The sequence below is a fragment of the Procambarus clarkii genome, chromosome 22, assembly GCF_040958095.1.
Source record: "Procambarus clarkii isolate CNS0578487 chromosome 22, FALCON_Pclarkii_2.0, whole genome shotgun sequence".
NCBI lineage: Eukaryota > Metazoa > Arthropoda > Malacostraca > Decapoda > Cambaridae > Procambarus > Procambarus clarkii.
Genome location: NC_091171.1, coordinates 11,701,317 through 11,725,162, shown reverse-complemented (window position 1 = coordinate 11,725,162; position 23,846 = coordinate 11,701,317). Strand labels below are relative to the sequence as shown.

At 42.6% G+C, this 23,846-nt stretch overlaps 1 protein-coding gene across 5 annotated transcripts in view; it reads right to left on the bottom strand.

The window, feature by feature from the left end:
• The window catches only part of LOC123757462 (PHD and RING finger domain-containing protein 1), a 97,028-nt gene that overhangs the window by 28,318 nt on the left and 44,864 nt on the right, over positions 1-23,846 (bottom strand). For all 5 annotated transcript variants that reach the window (XR_006772753.2, XM_045741104.2, XM_045741122.2 and 2 more), the window contains 3 exons: positions 21,758-22,024; positions 17,424-17,635; positions 5,965-10,055 (listed from right to left, as the gene is read on the bottom strand). Coding sequence is in view for 4 of the 5 variants with exons in the window: in XM_045741104.2 (XP_045597060.2) it covers positions 5,965-10,055; positions 17,424-17,635; positions 21,758-22,024 (4,570 nt within the window). In the remaining variant the exon portion in view is untranslated. The remainder of the gene's footprint in view (positions 1-5,964; positions 10,056-17,423; positions 17,636-21,757; positions 22,025-23,846) is intronic.

Genomic DNA, 23,846 nt, shown 5'->3' with positions numbered 1-23,846 from the left:
ATTGGCCCATACGAGGCAGCTGCTATTGGCCCATACGGGGCAGCTGCTATTGGCCCATACGGGGCAGCTGCTATTGGCCCATACGAGGCAGCTGCTATTGGCCTATACGGGGCAGCTGCTATTGGCCCATACGGGGCAGCTGCTGTTGGTCCATACGAGGCAGCTGCTATTGGCCCATACGAGGACGCTGCTATTGGCCCATACGAGGCAGCTGCTATTGGCCCATATGAGGCAGCTGCTATTGGCCCATACGAGGCAGCTGCTATTGGCCCATACGAAGCAGCTGCTACGCGATGTTCTGAATGTGTTGATGGTAAATGTACAAAGTGTGTGACAGTGTATAGTGAGTACATATGTTGTAAATATACATAAATGAACATGAAACATTGGTGTGAATAACTGTATGATGGGAGGGGCAAAGTTGGCGAATACAATGTTGGCGAAGTGAGGGAGGGCTGGCTGGGTGTGGCAGCTCTCACTCGCGGTGTTCTGAACGTGTTGATGGTGAATGTATATAGTGTGTGACAGTGTATAGTGTGTAAATAGATTGTATATACAGTATACACAAATTAGCATGATACATAGTCCGTACATCATCCACATCACATCACATAGTCCGTACATCATCCACATCACATCACATAGTCCGTACACCGTACATCATTCGCGCTGTTCTGAACGTGTTGATGGTGAATGTATACAGTGTGTGACAGTCTATAGTGTGAAAATAGATTGTATATATACACAAATAAGCATGATACATAGTCCGTACAACATCCGTACTGTCTACGGACAGTACGGATGTTGTACTGCGATATTATAGTGTACGTGTTCATTATACATTGGATTGGCACATAAAAACAAAGAAAATGTATTTGGAAAGGTGCGCAAAAAATGAACGAAAATATATTCGCGGCAACTCGCACACCCCGCCCTGAGCACCCCACCGCCCCCGAGAGCTTATGGCACGGGCGCACGGGGAATGATGACGTCACGCCCAAACTTCCGGACCCCATAGCAGCTAAAGTAAGTATAATTTCGACTTTTTTTTTACATACCCATACTGAGGGAAGGGTTTTTGACACTTTAGAAAGAAAAAAGAATTTTTTCCAGAGAATTTATTTCCTGCGCACTGCGGGGGTGTCACATTTGGAGGCAACGCAGTTAAGGGGTTAAAGTAAAGAAAAAAATTCTTATTTTCTACAAGATCACAGGGATCCAGGAGCCTGTGAAATGGTACAAAAAACAAACTAATAAAATCATTAGAAGAAGGGGAAGGACAAAGAGAGAGGGGGAACAAGTTCCTGAAAATGTTATATATTAATAACAATGGAGCAAGATAAAAAATACTGGAACAATATGATATAATTCAGCTGAAGATAATAGATATTGTTGCACTAACAGAGATGAAATTTGAAGTTAATATTTTAAATGAGGTCATATTCCTGAGAGACTATTCAATTTGGAGATATGACAGACAAATGAGAAAGGTAGGGATGGTTCTGTGGTGGTGAAAGGATTCCTGAAGGCAAGAGAATTAATAATTGACAACCCACGAGAAATTGACATAATGGCTTTGCGGGTTTGGAATCAGGATGATAAACTGATAATCACATATGCCTACAGCCCACCAGCATACAACACACAAACAAAGGAGGAACTGGATGAGAAATGAGAGGGTTTCATAACGATCATGAAAGATTATAGTAAGAGGAGATAAAGATAAATCATAATTGCTGGTACTTTGTAACTCCAACTCGAAATCAACAAACTGTGAGCCCTACAAAGCAAAAAAGTATGACGTTTGGCCTGGCAGATTCATAAACCTCCCCCTGGAGACCGTCATGTATCAACATGTTAAGTAGGCCACAAGAATAAGGGAAGGGAATGTGCCATCAATGCTGGATTAAATATTTATCAGGTAAGAAGAGGTATTTGACATTTAGTACTTTTCTCTCTTGGGTAAGAATAACCATGTCCTCTTGGAAATAAAATGTGCCGTGCATTATACTCTAAAAGAAAATAAGGAAAATGAAATAGCTGATAAACTTGATTTTAGGAGAGGACACTATGACGAACTTTGCAAGTTCTTTAACCCCTCTACTGCACAAACTGAGATATCTTAGCTGACAGGGTACACTCGCTGAGAAAACTCGTTTGCAGATACTGTATAGGGAATTATTTAAAACTCATGCGGGTACACGAAGCTCACATTCTGTTCTTCAAGACTCCAGTAAACGCACATCATCTTGGGACAAAAAAAATAAAAATAAATAAATAAATAAATTGTCTGTATCCCTCCTGGCTGTGAGATCTTCAGTACTATCACAGCTACCAAGGCTTTGCATACAGCAGGAACTTACAGCACACTTAATTAATAACTATGACTAAAGTAGGTAACTGAAATTATTTTGTGATGATAGTGTCACAGGTGATTCTGATGGTAATAAGAACGACATACAAGGTTCAGATATCAGGGAACACAATGCTAGTTATGATACTGACAGCACACAGTCGAGTGTCAGTAGCCAGCTGTAAATGGGGCGGATCAAACTGACTACTGGTTGAATCATTTGTGGATTTGTTTGCTGCTTTGTTTCTTTTCTCTGCAATCTTTTCAGTTATCTGTTTTGCTTTGCTTCCTTTCTGGAAGTTTCCTTGGTGAGGTTGACTGTATCGATCCCCTGCTCCCAGAACCTTTGAGGAGGAGTGGGGGGAGGGGGGGGGGGGGGGGAGGCAGGGTAGGCAGGTTTCAGCTCAAGTCTCCAGTAGACTATTATGAAATGCTGGGGCTTATGTGCCTTATGACATCTCAAGGAGCAACCAGAAAAGTACAGAAACAAATATGTAGCTCAAGACAACCATATACTGTATACCAAATTGAAATAAATTCAGAGAATGTGCACAGCAAATACGTCTTGATTTGTCCTCGAGTGAGCCACTGCCCTTTTACAACCTGCCATTCTCCTCCCTTGTTCAATTCTAGTCAAAAGTATAATTCTTGATAGACATCACTTATTATTATTTAATCTTTCTCACATTCATATAACACAAATATTTCAGCTATTTCCAAAACAATATCATCATTCTTGTTTGCATTTCTCAGCATTTTTCTCCTATATATGAGTTGTGATTAATTAATATACGGTGACACCTCAGCTTACGAATTCACAAATTCACAAATTTCACTTGCTTCACAAATTTTTTGGGTTACGAGCCCAATTTCTTCGTAAAGTTTGAATTGGGTTACGAGCTTTGCTTCGAGTTATGTAGTTTGTTGATATGCGTATGGGCGACCTAGCACGTGGTTCCTGGTGGCACGGTTGCCCGCACTTCAGTTTACCAGTGCCTCCCGCTTAGTGACAATCGCGCTTGAAATCTTTGTAAAGCATTTCAGCGTTTTTCTGCTTTTTTAGGTTTTGAACATAAAAGTAATTATTATATATCACACCATGGGTCTCAAGAAAGTCAGTGGTAAGGGTCAACCTAAGAAAACACATGCGAGGATGACCACAGAGCAAAAACAAGAGATCATTCGTAAACATGAAAATGGTACACGAGTTGTTGAACTAACTAGGCAGTACAACAAGTCTATGTCAATGATATGCTCTGCAATTACAAAGAAAAAGGACATTATGAGTGCTAAAGTGGCAAAAGGCGTATCCACAATCATGAAACAAAGAACACAAAGAACATCCACAAGAACACTTGAGGATGTTGAAAAGTTGTTATTAATTTGGATACTCAACAAGGAGTTAGCAGGTGATGGCATTTTAGAGGCCATCATTTGTGAAAAAGCAAGACTATTGCATGAAGATCTTATAAAGAAAACCCCCTGGAACCTGGCAGACTCAGATTCAGATGCAGATACGAAGGAGTTTAAGGCGAGCAGGGGGATGGTTTGAGAAATTTAGAAAAAGAAGTGGCAGAGTGTTGAGAGTTGGTGGAGGAATACAGCGAAGAACTGACCACTGAAGAACTCCTAACCATTCACAAGGAACAACAACAAGAGGCAGCTGAGAGAATTTCTTCTTCAGAGAAGGAGGCAGTACAAAATGTCCCTTTCGCAACAATTAAGAAATGATGTAGACTATGGGAAGAAATGAAAACTTTTGTTGAAACGACTCACCCCACAGCAAGCTGAAATAGGCCGTTGCCATAACCTTTTTAATAACATTGTGATGCCTCACTACAGACAAGTGTTACAACGTCGGGAAAAACAAGTTTCTATGGAAAGGTTTTTAGTGAGTAAAACAAGCAGTGAGCCACAAGCAGGTCCTAATGGTATACAGGCAAAACGTAGGAGAGTACCCCAGATAAGTCATCACTGCCTGATGTTATAATGGAAGGGGACTCCCCTTCCAAACACTAACACCTTTCTTCCCCCCCCTCCTCACTGTCTTCCATATGCCAACAAGTCATCAATAAAGGTAAGCTATAACTTGTACATACTATAGTACTAAATATTTGAGTCTATTAGGTATGAAATGTATTTTGAAGTTAATATTTTTGGGAGTGTGGAACGGATTAATTCAATTTCTATTTCAATACTGCAAATTTTCGAGTTACGAACCGTCTCTGCGAACCGATTAAATTCGTAAACGGAGGGGGGCCACTGTATTCCTGGAGTGACTGTACTGTATTTTTAATGAATTACAGGAGTAAAGAACACTATCTGAATACATGCTTGGTATCTTGTGACAGTCTATTTAAGAGAACAGCATCATTTATTTCCAGTTATGTATAGCAGGTGGGAGACTACAACCATGGAAAGTGGTGTGTCGGGCACTTTACATTTACCACCTGGCACACCAGGAAATTATCCCATGGCTGTTTTGCACAATAAAATTCTGGTACCAACTTGCTCCTGCCACATATATAGACCTAAAATAACTTTATGAGCATCATTTTTTTTTAATTTGTTTTGTTTACTAATCTATTTTATTAATCATCTGATTCAGTCAGCACTCATACTTGTAATACCTTTCATTCTACTTCATCATACTCCCCAATTAACCCACCGACAGTCATTCTAACTTGGAGCTATCCCCTGATAATTACCTTACATTAATTATCTGGTCCATTTATGACTTCAAAATAGCCATGGTGACCTTACACATCATTGGAATACCCTGCACTGTTTTTTTCAAACCAGTCACCCAAACATTTTTCATACAACCTTGCTTCATCACACAAGCTCTCACAGAACAAAGTTTAATCTCCTTCACAACATACACATACCACAGAATTATAATCAACATACATATTATATGCTACCTCATATGGTCATCACACTAGTTCAGTGACAGTTTTATTTATTTTAGATACTGTACTTTTAATCTTATACATCACACATTACTAGGCAAAGCCATAACCTCAATTCACACCACAGTATTACTCTACTACTTGCGATACCACCACACTCACAGGGGTCTCTAACATCCACACATCCTTCACTTCCTCATCCATTAGCACCCTTCTTTTCCTCCCACCCCAAATTTGTTATTCTAATTCACACTATTCCTTCCGTCATACATTCAAATCCTGACTTTTCTCGCCTCCCATATCAATTCGCTACGTAACTTATTCTTATTACAATGCTGGGTTGTGCCCAATGCCATTTCCTTAAATATTTGCTTTATTGTATTTTTTCCCACTATTTTTCTTATAATGTCCCACTTTCATGGGTTTGCTGAGATAATCCTAACTCTTTAAACACATTCTTGTTTCTCTGCAAACAAAAGGCTACAGGTTTACTTACAACAAAATTTAGCCAAACACATAACCAAGATTCAGTTGTGTGCCCGAAATTTTTACTACTTAACACATTTCAATACTCATATACTGTACAGACATGGGGAAGAATCTACATGAAACAATCTTCCTTAAAGAATGGGATTTTTCAAAGGGAGCAAGAAATTATAGTTAATAAGAAATAATATTTGATTAGCAAGTTTTGCTTACCTCCAGGTTTGACTTTTCTACCAAACTTGTGTCTGTGAGGAGTACTGTGCTTGCGTCCACCTCGGCCGCCAAACAGGTTATCAAATTTATCTCCTCCCCCTTTACCAGCCTTCATAGTTGCTGCTCTGGCTTGACTTCTTGTCTTTCTAGGAGAAGGTTTCTCAGACTGATGTGTTGAGTGAGGCGAAGGTGGTTCAAACATGTCACTGACATCAGAGCTGTCAGGTGAATTTGGCGAATCCAGATCCATGTCAATGACATCTGTATGCGTTATATCTCTTCCATTCTGTGTTGCTCTGCCCTTTTCTCCAAGTCTTGTAGGAGCTATTATAGTCATTAGAGGAGGGCGGCTTAAGGGGTTGGCTGCTGGAGGGGGCCGTGAAAAGTCTGGAGCCGTCACAGTTTGCACAACTTGTGGACGAATTATGGTACCAGCAGCAGCACTACGTCCTGCAGCTGCTATAACTGCTGGATAAAGAATATTAGCAACATTGGCAGGTAGACCAGGAAATATCTGATTTATGGGATTTGTTGGGGCTGTAGGAGCAGGAGCTGCAGTTTTTGGAGCAGCTGCTTTAGTAGATACAGCAGCAGCAGTTTTTGCAGCCTTCGCAGCTTTGGGTGCCTTAGGGGCAGCATTTGTTGTTACAGCCACAGGTGCAGCAGGTGCTGTAGTAGGGGGCACAGTACTTGTAGCTTCCTCTTCTGGTGGTTTTTGAGGTTCAGGTGGTCTCTCTTCAGGTTCTGGTGGTTCTGTGGGTAAAGGTGGAGGAGAAGCTGCTTTTGTTGCAGAGACAGCTTCAGGGGAAGCTTTCTCCACTGTTTCAGTCTGATCACTGCTACTAACTCGAGCTTCCTGTTGAGGGGAACCTGGAGGAGATGGAGACTTTGTTGGTTCAAAGGGATCATAAACATCTGGCTCAGGAGAAGAACCTGGGGGAGACCCAGCTGGAGAGTGTGGTACTCTAACTGTGGGGGACTTTGCTCTTCCAACAGACTCATCTGATTCTGGAGGAGGACCAGGTGGAGTATTGGGTCCTCTAGCAGGAGCTGGGGGTTCCTCCTCCTCCTCCTCCTCATCACGCAATGGATTATTAATAGGTTTAAGCACCTGCTTGCTTGAAAGTGTAAATTTGACAGCAGGCTCAGGAGGAGTTTTAGGTCCCTGAGGTCTGACAGGAGGCACAGGTGTGGTGCCTAAATCTGGAGGCAACCGAGTAATGCCCTCATCTTCTGAGTCAGAGATAAGGATGGGTTCCTGAGGTGGTGGTGTGACCATAATCACATCTAAATCTATAATTTCTGGACTTTTAGGTGGCTTTTCTTTATTGCGAGTCTCGGCCAATCGTACGGGTGACCACATTGGCTCGTCTTGAAGGGGTGTTCGTTTACCACCTGGGGATGGAGTTCGACTTCTTGACCAAACTCTAAAAGGACTTCCACGTAGCTTTGTATTATCTTTTCTTGCCCTCCTCCTTGCCTCTCCTTCTAATTTTACATTTTTTTCTTTTTTCTTTTTACCTTCTTTATTTTCTTTTCCTGGTGCCCTGTTAAAACTGACACTCACCATAATGCTTCCACCAGCCTGGTAAACTTCTTTACTCTGCAAAGGAGACTTTTCCCTTTTCTTTTTCCTCTTATCTTTTTCAAGTCTTGTTTCCTCTCTCTTATCTACTTCCCGTTCTTTCTTTTTATCATCCTTTTTCCTTTCCTTTTTCTTTTCTACAACTGGATTAATTTTTTTAGTTTTTTCTTTGGTTTTCTCTTTTGGTTTGGCAGGAATTGGAACTTTTTTCTTTTCTGGTTTCTTTTTAACAGGCGTTCTTGATCTGCTTCTCGTTCTTCTTCTTCTCTTGTCTCTACTTCGCCCAGGAGATCTGGACCTTGATGACGAACTGGAACTTGAGCTTGAACTTGAGGATGTGTAGGAGGAAGAGGAAGACGACGAGTAACTCCTTCTTCTTGTCCTTTTTTTATTACGGGACCGAGAGGCTGAGCGCGAATAACTTTTCCTGCCCTTCCGGGCTCTTGTGGCATGAGGTGATCTGGACTTGGATCGCCTTCTTGACCGCGATCTAGACTTTCGTCTCGATCTAGATCTAGATCTTGACCTAAGTGCTACATCACGTCCAAATTCATCCTTCTTTTTCCTTTCTTCTTCTTTCTGAGTAATCATTTTCCGGACATTATATCTTTCCATTTCTTTTCTTTTAGGCTCTTTTTTTCTTTCTCTATCCCTTAATCTTCTTCGGCCCGAATCTCTACTTCTGTCGACATTTCTATCTCTGTCCCCTCTATCCCGGTCCCTAGCTCTATCACGTCCCAAGTCTTGAACATCTCTATTTCTGTTATTTTTTGTCCCTTTTCTCTCTCTGTCCTCTTTTTCAGTATCTCTATAATTTCTTTCTTTGGTGTTTTTAGAAACTTTTTTAAATGAAACATCTTTCTCTTTTTCCTTTTGTTTAGTTTTCGATTTTAACTTTAAAGGAGGAGTCTTTGGTCTTTCAGGGACTACAGCCACTGGCTCTTTAGGCGACACTGCTTCAACTTCTGGCACTGTATTCTCTTTGTCTTTATCTGCTTCTTCATATTCTTTATCGTAATCCTTTAGCTCTTTATCTTTTTCTTTTTTATTCTTCTCTTTCTTATCTTTCTTTTTCTCCTTACGCTTGGCATTCTCATCTATTATTTCACCTTCTTCATACTCTCCTTCCTGGTCCCTAGAGGGAGACACTTCTATTACACGGCGGATCTGTAAATTAACTCGAGGGCGATGAGAGGGAGGAGTAACATGCCTCGGAGTTTCACTGGGAATTTCACCTTCCTCAATATTATCATCGTTATCGTCAAAACTAATCTCTTCATTATCAGATATTGTTTCAGTTTCCAGCCCCTCCAAGCCAACAATAGGTTGATTGTTTCTCTCTCTACCTTTTTCTTCGTCACTTTCACCGAATATCTGTTTAACTAAACAGTCAGATTTATTAGGATTTGCATTTTCATTTGTGCTACTAGTCACTTCATGATCTCCCATATTACTATCAGATAAAGATATTGAACTATTGGCAGATTTTTCTAACTCGGGAGTATCGGTATCTGACACGGCTTCCAGTTCAAAGTCATTTAAGCCCGGCAAGTTACTACTTCCCACTACATTATTTTCCTCCGATTCCTCTATTACTATTCTCCGGGGCATTGTTTCTACGTGTCCTCTACTTTCTGGTTTATCACTATCATCAATCACAAGTTCATCACCACTTGACTCGGGATCAATTTTGTCACTGTTTTCTTTCTTATCAGCCTCGGATGTTGCAGTAATAGATATACTACCCTTATAGTTTCCAATATCACCTTCTTCATCCTCCTCCTCCTCCTCCTCCTCTTCTTCTGCTTCAGGTACTTCTGGTTCTATATCACTATAAATATCTATCTCATCATCATCGTCATTTTTCTTTTTATCATCATGTTTCTTTTCTTTCTTTTCACCACCATTACAGCTGCCACTTGGTAATTCACTCAGAGGTCCTCCTTCTCTGCCATCACCACCATTTTCTTTGAAATATGAAGAGTACGACTTTGACCCTGGTGTGTCATCTCCCTGAGGTCTGCTGTTACCAGCAATTGGAGAACCTCCACCACCACTACCACCACCACCACCACTTGCTGACTGTCCAGGCTGTTGCTGCTGCCTGGAGGGTGAGGAAGACTGTCCATCTCCACCAGCTTGCTGTCTCCCTGGTGACTCTGGCCCAGCTGCTCGCATATTTATTCCTACTTTGCCATTTAATCGAAGATGCTCATGTATTCGACTACCAATGTTAATAGGTATTTTATAAGGACCGTTATATTTGCTTGGTGTAAATGGCTTCAGGATGAGAGATTGGCTCTCCATTATTGAGCCCAATACATCACTGGCAATGCTGGTGTTATTTTCTACTCTTGGTTTTGCCGCCACTGAAGTACGAATGGATGCATGAGACATAAGAGCTCTAACGGAGAGTGCCTTACGGCGTGCAAGAGCTTGGCCGGTGTCTATTACTCTCCCTCTTCTTACTCCTGCAGCAAGAATGGCATCTCCAAATTCATCAGGCCTTCAAAATAGGGAGAAAAAATATATAGATTAATAAATTTATTAAAAAAGGGTTTTAATTAATTGTGCTTAATTTAAAATCAACTGCTGGCCTTAAATGAACACACACACACACAAAATCCAGAGATTGTGAATGGGAAACAGGACTACCGAGAATAAAAAAGAAATGTGTGAAATGCTTTATAAACAGTTTCAAAGTGTGTTTCTACAAACAAAGGATTTCAGAGAGCTGGATCCACTGCTAATTCCAGAGCACACCATAAAATACATAGAGGTATCTCAAGACGAAGTAGAAAAATTACTCAAGGGGCTAAGAAGAAACATACCGGCTGAACCAGATGGAGTTTCACCTTTGGTGAGAGAATGTGCAACTGAGCTGAGCATTCGACTTCAAATGACATTCCAAACATCTTTGTGCACAGGAAACTTAGCAAATATATGGAAACAGTCATATATAGTTGCAAGCTATAAAAATGGTAACAGAGAAGTTACCATTTGAAAATATAGACCTGTCTCATTAACCACTTAACTGCGCCAACAGAGTATTCTCAGTCGGTGGGAAACTGCGTCAACCGAGAAAACTCTCTTTAATTTTTCGGTACCCATTCTAAATATGTATGAGATTGGTTGTGTACGAAATGGACTCTTAGGACCTCCAGTGAGAGACAGCCATCTTGGAAAAAATTCGCAGAATGCCCTAGGGCTGCCGGCTGGGTTAATTCTGAGTGAGCAACCATGGGTGGCGCACGCGCCGCTGGCTCCCAAACACTTGTCCGACGCAGTAATGAAAGATAACGCTATGTCAGTAAAATTCAAACATTATTGTTTGAAGAGCATAAGGGTCATAATATTGGTGAAGCTAGGTGCAATAAGGACCTAACACAAAGGACAGATGCAAGTGATACAGCACCTATGAGGACGATACAGCGAGCGTATCCAGTTGTAGCTCTGAGCGTCACCCTTACAATCCTATGCTATCTCCAATTTATTTAGATGATGCATAGATGAATCGTTTTCTGCGTTCAGTGATGATGCATCTGATACAAGTAGCATAGATGAACAGTATTAGCAGTTTCCATGGTGGTGTTTTTCATAGATATTTTCAAGAATACCCGAATCTCTTCCTGACTGACGGACACTCTTTGAGGCAAGCTGAATCTCTTCCTGTGTGGGACCATACAAAGCAATTTTTTCAAGACTACCATACAAATTGATATTTTCCTATAATCTTTTCAATACTACCTTATGCTTTACAAGCTTGGTTACATACAACCTACAAGTACTAAAGCCAAGGGTGTACGTGAGTGCGTTATTTGCAAGCACACAGAATGAAGAAACGGGAAGCGAAAATTGATCTGTACCCGGTGCAATGAGAGCGAAGTCGCGCTGTGCACCATGGACTACTTCATTGATTATTACTCACTTCCGAAGTACTGAGAGTGTAATGCAGTGTGTTACTGTGTAAATAGTGTGTGAAACTGTACATATTGTAATTTTAGTGAATTTTTAATAAGTAATATTGCGACAATAAACATTTATTGTGGACACATTACTGACACATGTATCACAGTTCCATGGAACATTATGAACGTTCTACTGTATACATATTGTAAAGGACACAAATATGCATCATATATGCTAAAAAAACAAATAAAACCGCACTGGAAATACATAGAACAAATAATTTAAAATATATTTGTGGCAACACCCGGTGCTTGAATGGCCCACGTGACCATGTCTGGGCGATTCATGCTCGGGCGACCAGGCCCTGATGGCATCACAGCGCACCTTGTCCACGTCCCCACAGCCAAAGTGGAATTCGGTATTTATTTTTACAAAGACATGTTCAGGGAAAGTTCGGTGGCCTGTCCACCATGGGTTGGCGTGTATGTGGTATGTTGGGTTGCCAGTACATTGGCTGGGTGGCTTGTGTTTGTGTCTTAGCTGGTGTCTAGAAGCCCTAGAGCTGATGGAGTTGGCTGCAGGAGTTTAATCTTAGCAATATCAAGGTAGTTACACTTCTGGTAGCACAAATATTTTTTTAATTTTATATACCTGTATATATATATATATATATACAGTACAACCTCGATTCAACGAATCTCCGGCTAGTTCGCACACTTTTCAGGCCGAATTTACTCACCCGGTTCGACGAACAATGGTTCGCCGAAGCGGGGGATGTTCGGATTTGCTTACGATGTCCAGACAGAGTTCACAGACTGGTGGAAAACTTTCCCATTCTATAACAGATTACAATTAATAATTCTCTCATATGACAAGTTGGATCACACAAGTGGATCACACAAGTGGACCACACAAATGGACCACACATGTGGACCACAAGTGGTCCACAAGCTTACGATTTTGAGACAGAGTTCACAGAGTGGTGGAAAACTTTCTCATTCTATCACAGATTACAATTAATAATTCCTTCATAAGAAGTTGGATCACACAAGTGAACCATATGAACCAAACACCAGCCAAAATGGTCCACACAAACACCAGCCAGTGATCCACACAAGTGAACAACTGAGTTTCCATGATTTTCGTTCACTGATTTGGGGCACACGTATCTTTGTACATTAATTTAAAGGATGAAGCGTGATTACCTAGCTACATGTGGTAAAATCTCCTTATAGACATTTTCTGCGATGAAACAAGATGAGTGAGGGTGGACAGATAAGAGAATACTATACTGTATACCTCACTTTACAGTGAGGTTTCACTCACTTTCGTCTGTGTGTCGTCATAGTTCAGTGACCCATGACTTTTGAAAGTTTCATATTAATAAATAATTTCTAAAACCAGTGTTTTAATAGCTTTTTATTATCCTAATTAAACTAAACTAAATAAAACCGAAAATATACTGTAATATGATAGACATCTGCTATTTGAGAAATTATTTGTTATTGGAACAACTCCAGCGTGAGCGAGTGGACGGGTCTAATCCCTGTACACAGCACGATGCGTTTCTCGTTTCAATTCGTCGCCACAGTTCAGTGACTACGGCTTCGAAATAATAAAATTAATAAATCAGTTCTAAAATAAGTTTTTATATCTCTTATTATCCTAATAATGTTACTAATCTAAATATATAACCTAAAAATATATAATATGATGTAAATCCAATATTTGAGATAAATTTATGTTACTGGATCTGGCTTAAACACCAGCCTACTGGAGGGTGTATAGACCTAGTCTGTGTTTATACAGTAGGCACCCAGTGCCGTTACATTTGTTTGCGTGCGAGTGACGTGTTTGTCCGCCGGTGAAAGAATAATCGTGGAATTTACCATTTTTTTTACTACAGCTTTATTAATATACAACAAGATGTCTCAAGGGCTTGCTAATCGTGCTGTATCTGCAAAGAGGAAGAGAAGTTTTTTGTTGAAGAAGAAGCCGTACCCAGCACCAGCACAGCCGTTCCCAGCACCAGCACAGCCGTACCCAGCACCAGCACAGCCGTACCCAGCACCAGCACAGCCGTACCCAGCACCAGCACAGCCGTACCCAGCACCAGCACAGCCGTACCCAGCACCAGCACAGCCGTACCCAGCACCAGCACAGCCGTACCCAGCACCAGCACAGCCGTACCCAGCACCAGCACACCTGTACCCAGCACCAGCACAGCCGTACCCAGCACCAGCACAGCCGTTCCCAGCACCAGCACAGCCGTTCCCAGCACCAGCACAGCCGTACCCAGCACCAGCACAGCCGTACCCAGCACCAGCACAGCCGTACCCAGCACCAGCACAGCCGTACCCAGCACCAGCACAGCCGTACCCAGCACCAGCACAGCCGTACCCAGCACCAGCACAGCCGTACCCAGCACCAGCACAGCCCTCGTAGCCTGGTGGATAGCGCGCAGGACTCGTAATTCTGTGGCGCGGGTTCGATTCCCTCACGAGGCAGAAACAAATGGGCAAAGTTTCTTTCACCCTGAATGCCCCTGTTACCTAGGTGTTAGTCAGCTGTCATGGGCTGCTTCCTGGGGGTGGAGGCCTGGTCGAGGACCGGGCCGCGGGGACACTAAAGCCCCGAAATCATCTCAAGATAACAGCCGTACCCAGCACCAGCACAGCCGTACCCAGCACCAGCACAGCCGTACCCAGCACCAGCACAGCTGTACCCAGCACCAGCACAAAAGCAGCTGAAGCCAACACAGCAGCAGCGAGCACCAGCAAAGCTGATGCAAACATCTAAAAACATTGTGTGTGAAGTGAACAATTAGAATAAGTGTTAAATTTAAGTGTGTACATAGTGTTAAAATTAAAGTTGCAATAATTCTAATGTACAATAGTTTTCAAGAACTGTATTGTAGTACTCAACATACAGCAAAACCACTTTTAATAATACAGTGCTAACGGCTTAATGCACTGCAGTACCTATTTACTGTAGAGCATTCACAACTTCACAAAACTTCAAGATGGACATAACTCCAACAATAAGGTAAATACATGAATTACAGTATTTTTAGTAGAGTAGTAAAATATAGGTACAGTAAGTAATATGATACAATGCATTTTTATTGTGTACAAGAAAAAAAAGACACCGACGCAAATGCCTCCTGAAGGTCACCTCTTGCAACGAATCCAACGCTCCAACGAACTGGGGGTGGTCCCATATAGTACGTTGAATCGAGGTTGTACTGTATATGTATGTATATATGTATGTATGTATATATATATATATATATATATATATATATATATATATATGCGAACAAGCCTGAATGGTCCCCAGGACAATATGCAACTGAAAACTCACACCCCAGAAGTGACTCGAACCCATACTCCCAGGAGCCACGCAACTGGTATGTACAAGACGCCTTAATCCACTTGACCATCACGACCGGACATAATGAGGTGATAGCCGAGGCTATTTGAACCACCCCACCGCCGGCACTCGGATAGTAATCTTGGGCATAGCATTTTACCAAATCACCTCATTCTTTGGGGCACACGTGAGGAACACAAATGCGAACAAGAGCAAAGCTCCTGTCCTATATTGTCCTATTATATAGTTATATATATATATATATATTTTTTTACTCTTTATAAGGTGCAGATAAGGTCCAATGAATGCATCCTCTGGGTCCCATCTCGCTTTGTGGAAGTTCGAAGGTTGCTCTGTCCCCTTGTTTCAGGGTGACAGTCACCGTTTTTGCCTCTTTCGTGCTGCCTGTTGGGTCGATGACACCTTTGACCTGGAGTCCTGTGAGTGGTGTTCCTTGTTGGTGCTCCAATTCACCCAGTCTACTGATATTGATAAATGGGTGCAGGCAGCTTCGGTGTCGCATGCAAGGTTTAGGTTGCTGCAATCGGACCTGGGTAAGGCATGTGAAAATGCGAGGTGCCAGAAATAACGAGGAGTGATTTCCGAATGCTCCAGGGAAGATAACACTGACCATGCAAGGGCAGTACTCACAGAGCACTTAGGAAAAATGTCCCTAGATGCATGGAGCTCCGATACCCAGGAACTCTGGGCCAGCGCACACAAGTGCAGCAACAGCCGTACAGGACAAAATCCCAGAACAGGAAATTGTGGCCCGAGGTGACGTCCAACCGCCAACACATCAGTCAAAAAACCAAATGGTGGGTAGCCCGGTTCACCTGGGCCGACTCCCCCCAGGGTAATTCATTGCTCTTAATCTCAATACTTTCTGCGGATGAGGACTCCTCCCGGCGTCCTGTTTCGCCTACCCGCTCCCGCTAGGTGGACATAAATTTATGTCCACTTAAAATATTTGTATAAAATTCAATTTTTATCCGATTTACTTTGGGTTTATTTCAAACTGCGCGCCATAAGGCTCTCTTTCTCACCAATAGGCTGCATGGTACAATAAGTTCATGAAAGGTTCACAAACATAACAAAAGTAAAAACATTTCGTGTGTGTTTGACTCTCACTGATATGTTCCAGCGTTGTTTTATATTTGGCGCTATTCTATCTTACGCTTTGTTGATCTTTTTTACCTACGGGCTCATAGAACATTCTATTGCGAACACACTGACACAAAAATGAATGACGTACATAGAATAATAATGTCATGAGAGTGAAATAAGTATAAACTTTCAAAGCGCCGTGTGTCGTCCCGTCACCGATACCGGGTAACAATTTCACCACTTCCCACACTCTTGCGGGCGGGCCGCAATCATTATTCTACGCTTATATTCATATCACCGTGTTGGGAATTTCATTGCGAGTCCATTGATACCAAAATTAACGCTGTAGGACAAGTGTGGAGGTGATAACAATCCCAAGAGTAAAAACATTTTGTTGCTGTTGGGCGCTCACGGCGAGTCATCTTCGTAGTTATCTATTTGGTGCTGGTATCCCTATACGTTTCGTGAGTTTTTTTACTGATGTTCTTCTAGAGAATTTTATTGCGAACACGTTGGTACTAAAATGAAATACGTAGCTCGAGAACTAAGGTCAGGAGAGTAAAAAGAGTATACACATTTTTGTTTTTACGCTTACGCGGCAAAACGCCGCGCGCACATACCGCTTTTTTTTTTACCTTCGCCGGGAGGCTATAAGTGTTAAAAGGGTAATCTGGGAGAAAGAAATGGCCACCAGGAGGCTACACTATTCTACTACAACAGGAATCATTCTTATATTATTGGCATCATGTGTTTAAAGCTGCAGATTAATATGGTATTCTCAAAATATTATGTAGAAACCACATAAAACAAAAATAACAATGAAAAAACCACAAGGCAGTCATAATAATTATTACAATAATAATATAATAGTAATAATGAGCCTGTAGAGCACACTGGTGATAGAAGAGGTAAGATGCAGCAGTTACTATCACTTGGCCAGTAGCCCACATGTATGTGCCAGGTTTGGCCCAGCTATCAAGCACCTTGGCATTCAACTTTATGATATACAGAACATGTCTGCACAGGATGAGGAGTGCATCTTTCTAGGGGGATGGGGGGCAACCTGATCACAACATACAAAATATACACACAGACAAAACTGATACTGTCAAACTATTATAGCTGAGAAAAAATGAAAGGACAAAGGTGCAAAATGTTAACACAGATGAGTCTGAAGGACAACTGGCAGCATTCCACCAGTGTACTAGTAGTAACATGTAAATATGCCTGATGGAGTAATGGCCGCAGCCTTCATTCACAGCAGTGTAGATAACAAAATGCTAAAGAAGCTTGGGGGATTGTAGCACTAGAAAACCAATAGGTAGAAAACCCAGGAAGGGTCCAGAGGTTAGTACTTATTCCCCACAAAACACTAAATATATAAGTAGGCAACAGACTTTCAATTCATCCCACCTTTATTTAGCCATGTACTTCCTTTTTGCACAATTTACCTTCAATAAATTACAAATACAAATCTGTAACTTACCCATAACTTATGTCTACATCGGCATTCACCCCTAAAAGAGAAAGATGAGGTAGTGCTGCATTAGCTCTCAAGGTTCCAAGATCTTGATCTTTGCTGAAAGGTTGCATTGTTGGAACACGTTCCCAAGGTTTAGATGGTTTTATGCCAAGAGCCTCTGCTATTCTAGCTTTGGGAGTCATGGCTGGGACAGGCAGTTTTGTTTTCTTGATTACCTGTGAAATAAATAATATTGCAATACAAGAAACCTACAACATTACCATTCACAAGGACAATATTTTAATCTAGCAGGGCAGGTGCTGTTAGTCTCAACATACTAGGTATATGCAGATGATGAGTCACAATAACACAGCTGAAGTATGTTGACCAGACCACACACTAGAAAGTGAAGGGACGACGACGTTTCGGTCCGTCCTGGACCATTCTCAAGTCGATTGTGTCATTCTCACAATCGACTTGAGAATGGTCCAGGATGGACCGAAACACCGTCGTCCCTTCACTTGCTAGTGTGTGGTCTGGTCAACATACTAGGTATATACTGTATGATATGGTGAAAGATGATAATGATTAGGTTTAAACAACTAAAGCAAGAAAAAATCAGTGCAGTAATAATATATATAAATATTGTATGGGAATGTGAGAATTGCCAGTTCCCCAATGCCAGGTAACTCTCACAAACTAAACAATAATATGAGATATTCTTAAAACAAATCCAGAACACATTGGTACAAATAATATTAAATACTCCAACAAATATACCCTTTCCCCAATCTCTCTCACTGCGCGATGAAGTGATGGTGGAAATACACGTGGGGTGGGTTATCTTGTGATTTCGGGGGTCAAGGTCCTCGCAGCCCGGTCTGTGACCAAGCCTCCTTCCAGGAGTGGGTGGAGGCAGTTTGTGTGGTGGAGGGTAAGGTGTCGTGGGCGTGTGTGTAAATGTAATGAGGGTTGGTGGAATAAGTGGTGGGGTTGTTGAGAACATTGATGGCAGGTAGTATGGAGGCGTGATCAGAGCCTCTCTTCGGGATATAAACCTTTGAACCTGCAGCTTCAGTTGATGGAGTTCTTACCTTGAGGTTATCTTGAGATGATTTCGGGGCTTTTTAGTGTCCCCGCGGCCCGGTCCTCGACCAGGCCTCCATCCCCAGGAAGCAGTCCGTGACAGCTGACTAACACCCAGGTACCTATTTTACTGCTAGGTAACAGGGACATAGGGTGAAAGAAACTCTGCCCATTGTTTCTCGCCGGCGCCTGGGATCGAACCCAGGACCACAGGATCACAAGTCCAGCGTACTGTCCGCTCGGCTGACCGGCTCCCACCGGGGAGCCGGGACCATGAGCCAGAACCTGGCCCCCTCAAAGAGGCACAAGGAGCAATGGCCTATAGAAACCCCCCGTGTGTTTGAAAGCATTCCATGTCTGCCATCGACCGGGGTTTGGCGTAACAAAACAAACCCCACATGGTAAAAATTGCTACCTAAAACCAAACAGGGAGGCAGAACTCCCAAACTAAATTCAGCAAACAGGCAAACGTCACTAACGCTGTCGCACTGATCGTCCACGCAGGCCTCCCCTCCCTCTCCGGAGCTACCTAAACAAAGAAAAGTGACAATAGAGACTCACCCGGGAGGGAGACGCCACTCACGTCTCAGCTCAAAGTCGAGACAACTGGCTGCAACCTGCAACACAAAGAGAGACATGCCCTACTAGGGGCCAGTAATGTTGACTAAGTAAGGCACGGCCAGGACCCTGTTTGACCTCCAAAATCCCCATGCCCGAATATCAGCCCAAGACATGTTACCAAAGATGGCAGCCAAAGCAGCATACTTATGAACATCATGGGCAGCAGGCTGAATGGACCGAATACCCCCTGCAGAAAACCAGGGAGACCCGAGTCCTGGAACACTGAACAAGGAAAACCGGGTCAACCCAAAGCACATTCCCGGCCACAGAGGCCATGGTGCGCAGGTAACAATGAAGAGCTGCAACCGGACACAACACATCATACACTCCCGGCCTGACCAACCAAGCATCAAAGACCCAACGACCCCTCCTGAAAGCCACCGACTCATTCTTCGGCAGAAAAGAAGACAGCTGAAAACGAACAAACCTACCACCAGGCCCGAAAGAGCAGAAACCTCTGCGCCGGAGGAGAACATGAAGCTCACAGCCGACCCGACCCTCAGAAGTCAATGCTAACAAAAAGAACGCCTTGGAAAAACAATCTTATACCAAAGGGGCCACCACAAAGAGAGAAAGAAGAGCACCCTGTTCAAGAACCAGGACAGCTTAGGCAGTGCATGAGCAGGCCGGAGGTGAAACAAAGCAAGAGAAAGTTTACGGAACGGAGTAGAAGTAACATCCACTCAGAGTGCAAGCTGAAGCGGCTCTGCCAGAGCTGCACAATATGAGGCAACAGTATTAGGCATTAAATGATGGTCCTCAAAAAGCCAAGAAAGAAAGGACAAGACAACCCAATTCAAAACAGAGGACAACCTACGAAGAGAGAGAAAATGGCGGAGAGAGCGCCAGAAAACTTCATACTGTCGCCGAGATGAAGCATGCAGGTGGGACACCATCAACGAAGCCACCTGATCACCATACAAGTGGTGATCGACCCATGTCAAAAGACCAGACATGAAGAGTGGAGAAAAAGACCAAACCAGCTAGGTACCTGACCAGGCCAATCTGCTGAAAGAGGCGGAGCTGTGGAAAACATCGTCAGTTCGCACACCGAGCAAGCAGCGCCTGAAACCAAGGCTGAGCCGGCCACCAAGGAGCCAACGGGACTACTCTCCCCTGGTAAAGAGGAGAGTACCAACGTTGGTACTCTCTAAACACACACACCACCACATTGAGAATCGGCACAAACAACTTCAACAAGGCAGCCAACTCGCCTACCAGGTAAACCTGTACCACAGTGGAAGTCTCCCACCAATTAAGTGTGTGGGTCCGACAAAACCCCTGCCATGCACCCAATGAAAAGAAAGGGCAGGTTTTGGCGCTTCTCTGAGGGGGGTAGGTTTTGGTTCATGATCCCCGGTAGGCAAAAACTCTATTGACTGATGTCACGGTCTAATACATACATATCAGTCCGGTAAGCTTCGGGGAGCCGTAGGGGCTCCCTTCAGAAACAGTGTTGTGTGTAACGAAATAGTACTTTCCGAGTGTCACCTGAGTTGATCCTGGAGCTCATGGCACTGGGATCGCAGGGTTACTCCTTGCTATATAAAAATATTCATATAAACATCCAAGGTCAACATTGGAGTCGCCTGTCACATACAATTGTGTCAGCAAAATGTCAACTTCAGCCAACTACTACATACTATATACCTGCAACTGGTAAAAATGCAGTTAGTTTATTTTCAGTTTTCCTTACATCTTGCATACAAATTAATCAAACTAAGTTTTTTTCACACACGGGGCTATACGTGCATGTATTTCCATAGCTGTGAATGTTTGTACCAATGAACCCTTTTCCTTTATATAAAACTTATCCACATCTGGGAACCATTTACATGCCAACAACTGATGTACAGTACATCTATAAATGTGAAATCAATCAATTCTTGTTCCCTGCTCAAATCCAGGTTGAGCAGACACAACCGGTAATCCTGCACAGTTTATTTGGATGTCCTTGTTGCAAGAGAGGGAACAGGCACCTATCAACGGTGACATGCTTGAGCTGTGCAATGTTGTTCTAGACACTTTACTCCTTTGATAACCCCTGTGGGCTGCTGGTCATATTGCAAGCCGAGGTGGTCAGAAAAGTCAAGTTTAGACATGGAAAACCGTTTGTCCAAATCAGATAAAACCTGGATACTAGGAGACTTGAACCGTGGACCCCTCGCTTGTGAGCCAGAAACTCTATTGACCGAGCTATTGAGTAGCTCTAATAAGGAAAGGTTCCAGAAACAGCATCCTGCTGCCAAACTGGAATTTTCAATTCCTCCCCCCCCCCCAACTACTACTGAAGCACCAGGAATTACTGACCCTCGCCCATGTCATATAACCACATGCATGGGGGACCACGGCTAGAGTCTCCTAGAGCCCAGGTGAATGGAAAGAAAATTTCAATTTACATGCTATGTCTAGCCAAACCCATCTTTTAAAAATATTAATTTGAATAGTAAATATCCCTGTTATTATTCTCACGAATTTCCATATTTAACATAAAACAAATATCCTTTCCTAATCTGTTGCACTATTCACATCATTATTCACTAATCCTTACTCCCCTAAGTCATAAATTATCTGCAGTTACTCAACAATTACAGAATATTTCTACCATAATGAAAAATACAGCTTGAAGCAATGCCTAATGCGATGCTTACCTTCTTTTTCTTTCTCTTTGTTTTTCTCTTTCGTGTAGTTTTTTTAGTTTTACGTTTAACCTTAAGACGTTTGCCAGATTTTGATGTAGATGTTGCCTTTTTCTTTGTGGTTGTTTTTCTTTTCTTTCTAACTTTTCTCTTCTTCTTACGGACAATTTTTCTCTTTTTTCTTCTGGGAGCTTTAGTGGTTCTGCGTGCTGTGGTACTTGATGCACTCTTGGCCTGTGTATTGCTCTGACTTCCACTTGCCCCCAACTCCTCGGCTTCCTGAGAAGAAATGATAATAAATTATAAAATTTCATACCACTTCCATTTATGTATACCTGTTATAGAAGTTTTGAAATTACATGAATTAATATTATGGAAAGGGGAATGGGTTAGGAATTGGAATGCAGGAGGAGAAAGTGGGAGGCAGAAAGAGGGCAGAGAGGGAGGGAGGGAGGGAGGGAGGGAGGAAGAGGGATGAGAAGAGAAGCAAATGGCAAAGAAGAAGGAAAATTGAGGAAAAGGAAAGAGCAGGAAAAAGGAAGGGGGAAAGGAGGATCAAGAAGAGGGGGAAAGGCTGAATGGGAAGAAATTACTCATTATTTTATTATTTTACTAAACGTCATGGTTTAGCTAAACACATGATACAATGGTGATGAGAATCACATGGCATCTTGTGGATTACTCAAGAATTGTAAACAATCCAGCATTGAATATAATGAAATGCCTCTTTCTGGGTGGGTCTCTATGGCTCCCTGTAGCTAGCTGCACTGATATATAACCCTCAATTAAATGACAGAATATCTAGACAGGAATATGCCAGAAACAGCATGGCAATTATTATTAAATAGAAAAAGCAGCCTCTGTGGCCTGTAGAAATGGATCCTGATTCCTAATTGTGAGAGACTTCAACCATGAAAAGCTAAGACTAGGAGAACAAAGAACCACATATAGGCAGATACATGGAAAGCTAAACTGTTGAATGTAACCACAAGAAACCTTTTAAGCCAACATGTCAGGGGACCCACAATTAAGCCAAAATGTCAGGGGACCCACAATTAAGTCAACATGTCAGGGGATCCACAATTAAGCTAACATGTCAGGGGACCCACAATTAAGCTAACATGTCAGGGGACCCACAATTAAGCTAACATGTCAGGGGACCCACAATTAAGCTAACATGTCAGGGGACCCACAATTAAGCTAACATGTCAGGGGACCCACAATTAAGCCAACATGTCAGGGGACCCACAATTAAGCCAACATGTCAGGGGACCCACAATTAAGCCAACATGTCAGGAGACCCACAATTAAGCCAACATGTCAGGAGACCTACAATTAAGCCAACATGTCAGGAGACCCACAATTAAGCCAACATGTCAGGGGATCCACAATTAAGCCAACATGTCAGGGGACCCACAATTAAGCCAACATGTCAGGGGACCCACAATTAAGCCAACATGTCAGGGGACCCACAATTAAGCCAACATGTCAGGGGACCCACAATTAAGTCAACATGTCAGGGGGATCCACAATTAAGCCAACATGTCAGGGGACCCACAATTAAGCCAACATGTCAGGGGACCCACAATTAAGCTAACATGTCAGGGGACCCACAATTAAGCCAACATGTCAGGGGACCCACAATTAAGCCAACATGTCAGGGGACCCACAATTAAGCCAACACGTCAGGGGACCCACAATTAAGCCAACATGTCAGGGGACCCACAATTAAACCAACATGTCAGGGGACCCACAATTAAACCAACATGTCAGGGGATCCACAATTAAGTCAACATGTCAGGGGATCCACAATTAAGTCAACATGTCAGGGGACCCACAATTAAGCCAACATGTCAGAAGACCCACAATTAAGCCAACATGTCAGGGGATCCACAATTAAACCAACATGTCAGGAGACCCACAATTAAGCCAATAAATTAGGGGACCCACAAGAATGAGAGGTAATGATGACCCAGCTTGATTTGACCTGATAAATTTAAATTTTAAATTTTGCCCCGAGGGGCGAGTTTATTGGGCAGCGCCACTCATCTTGTGAGTGGACACACCGCCATAGCAGCATGTACAACACTCCCCAATAGGA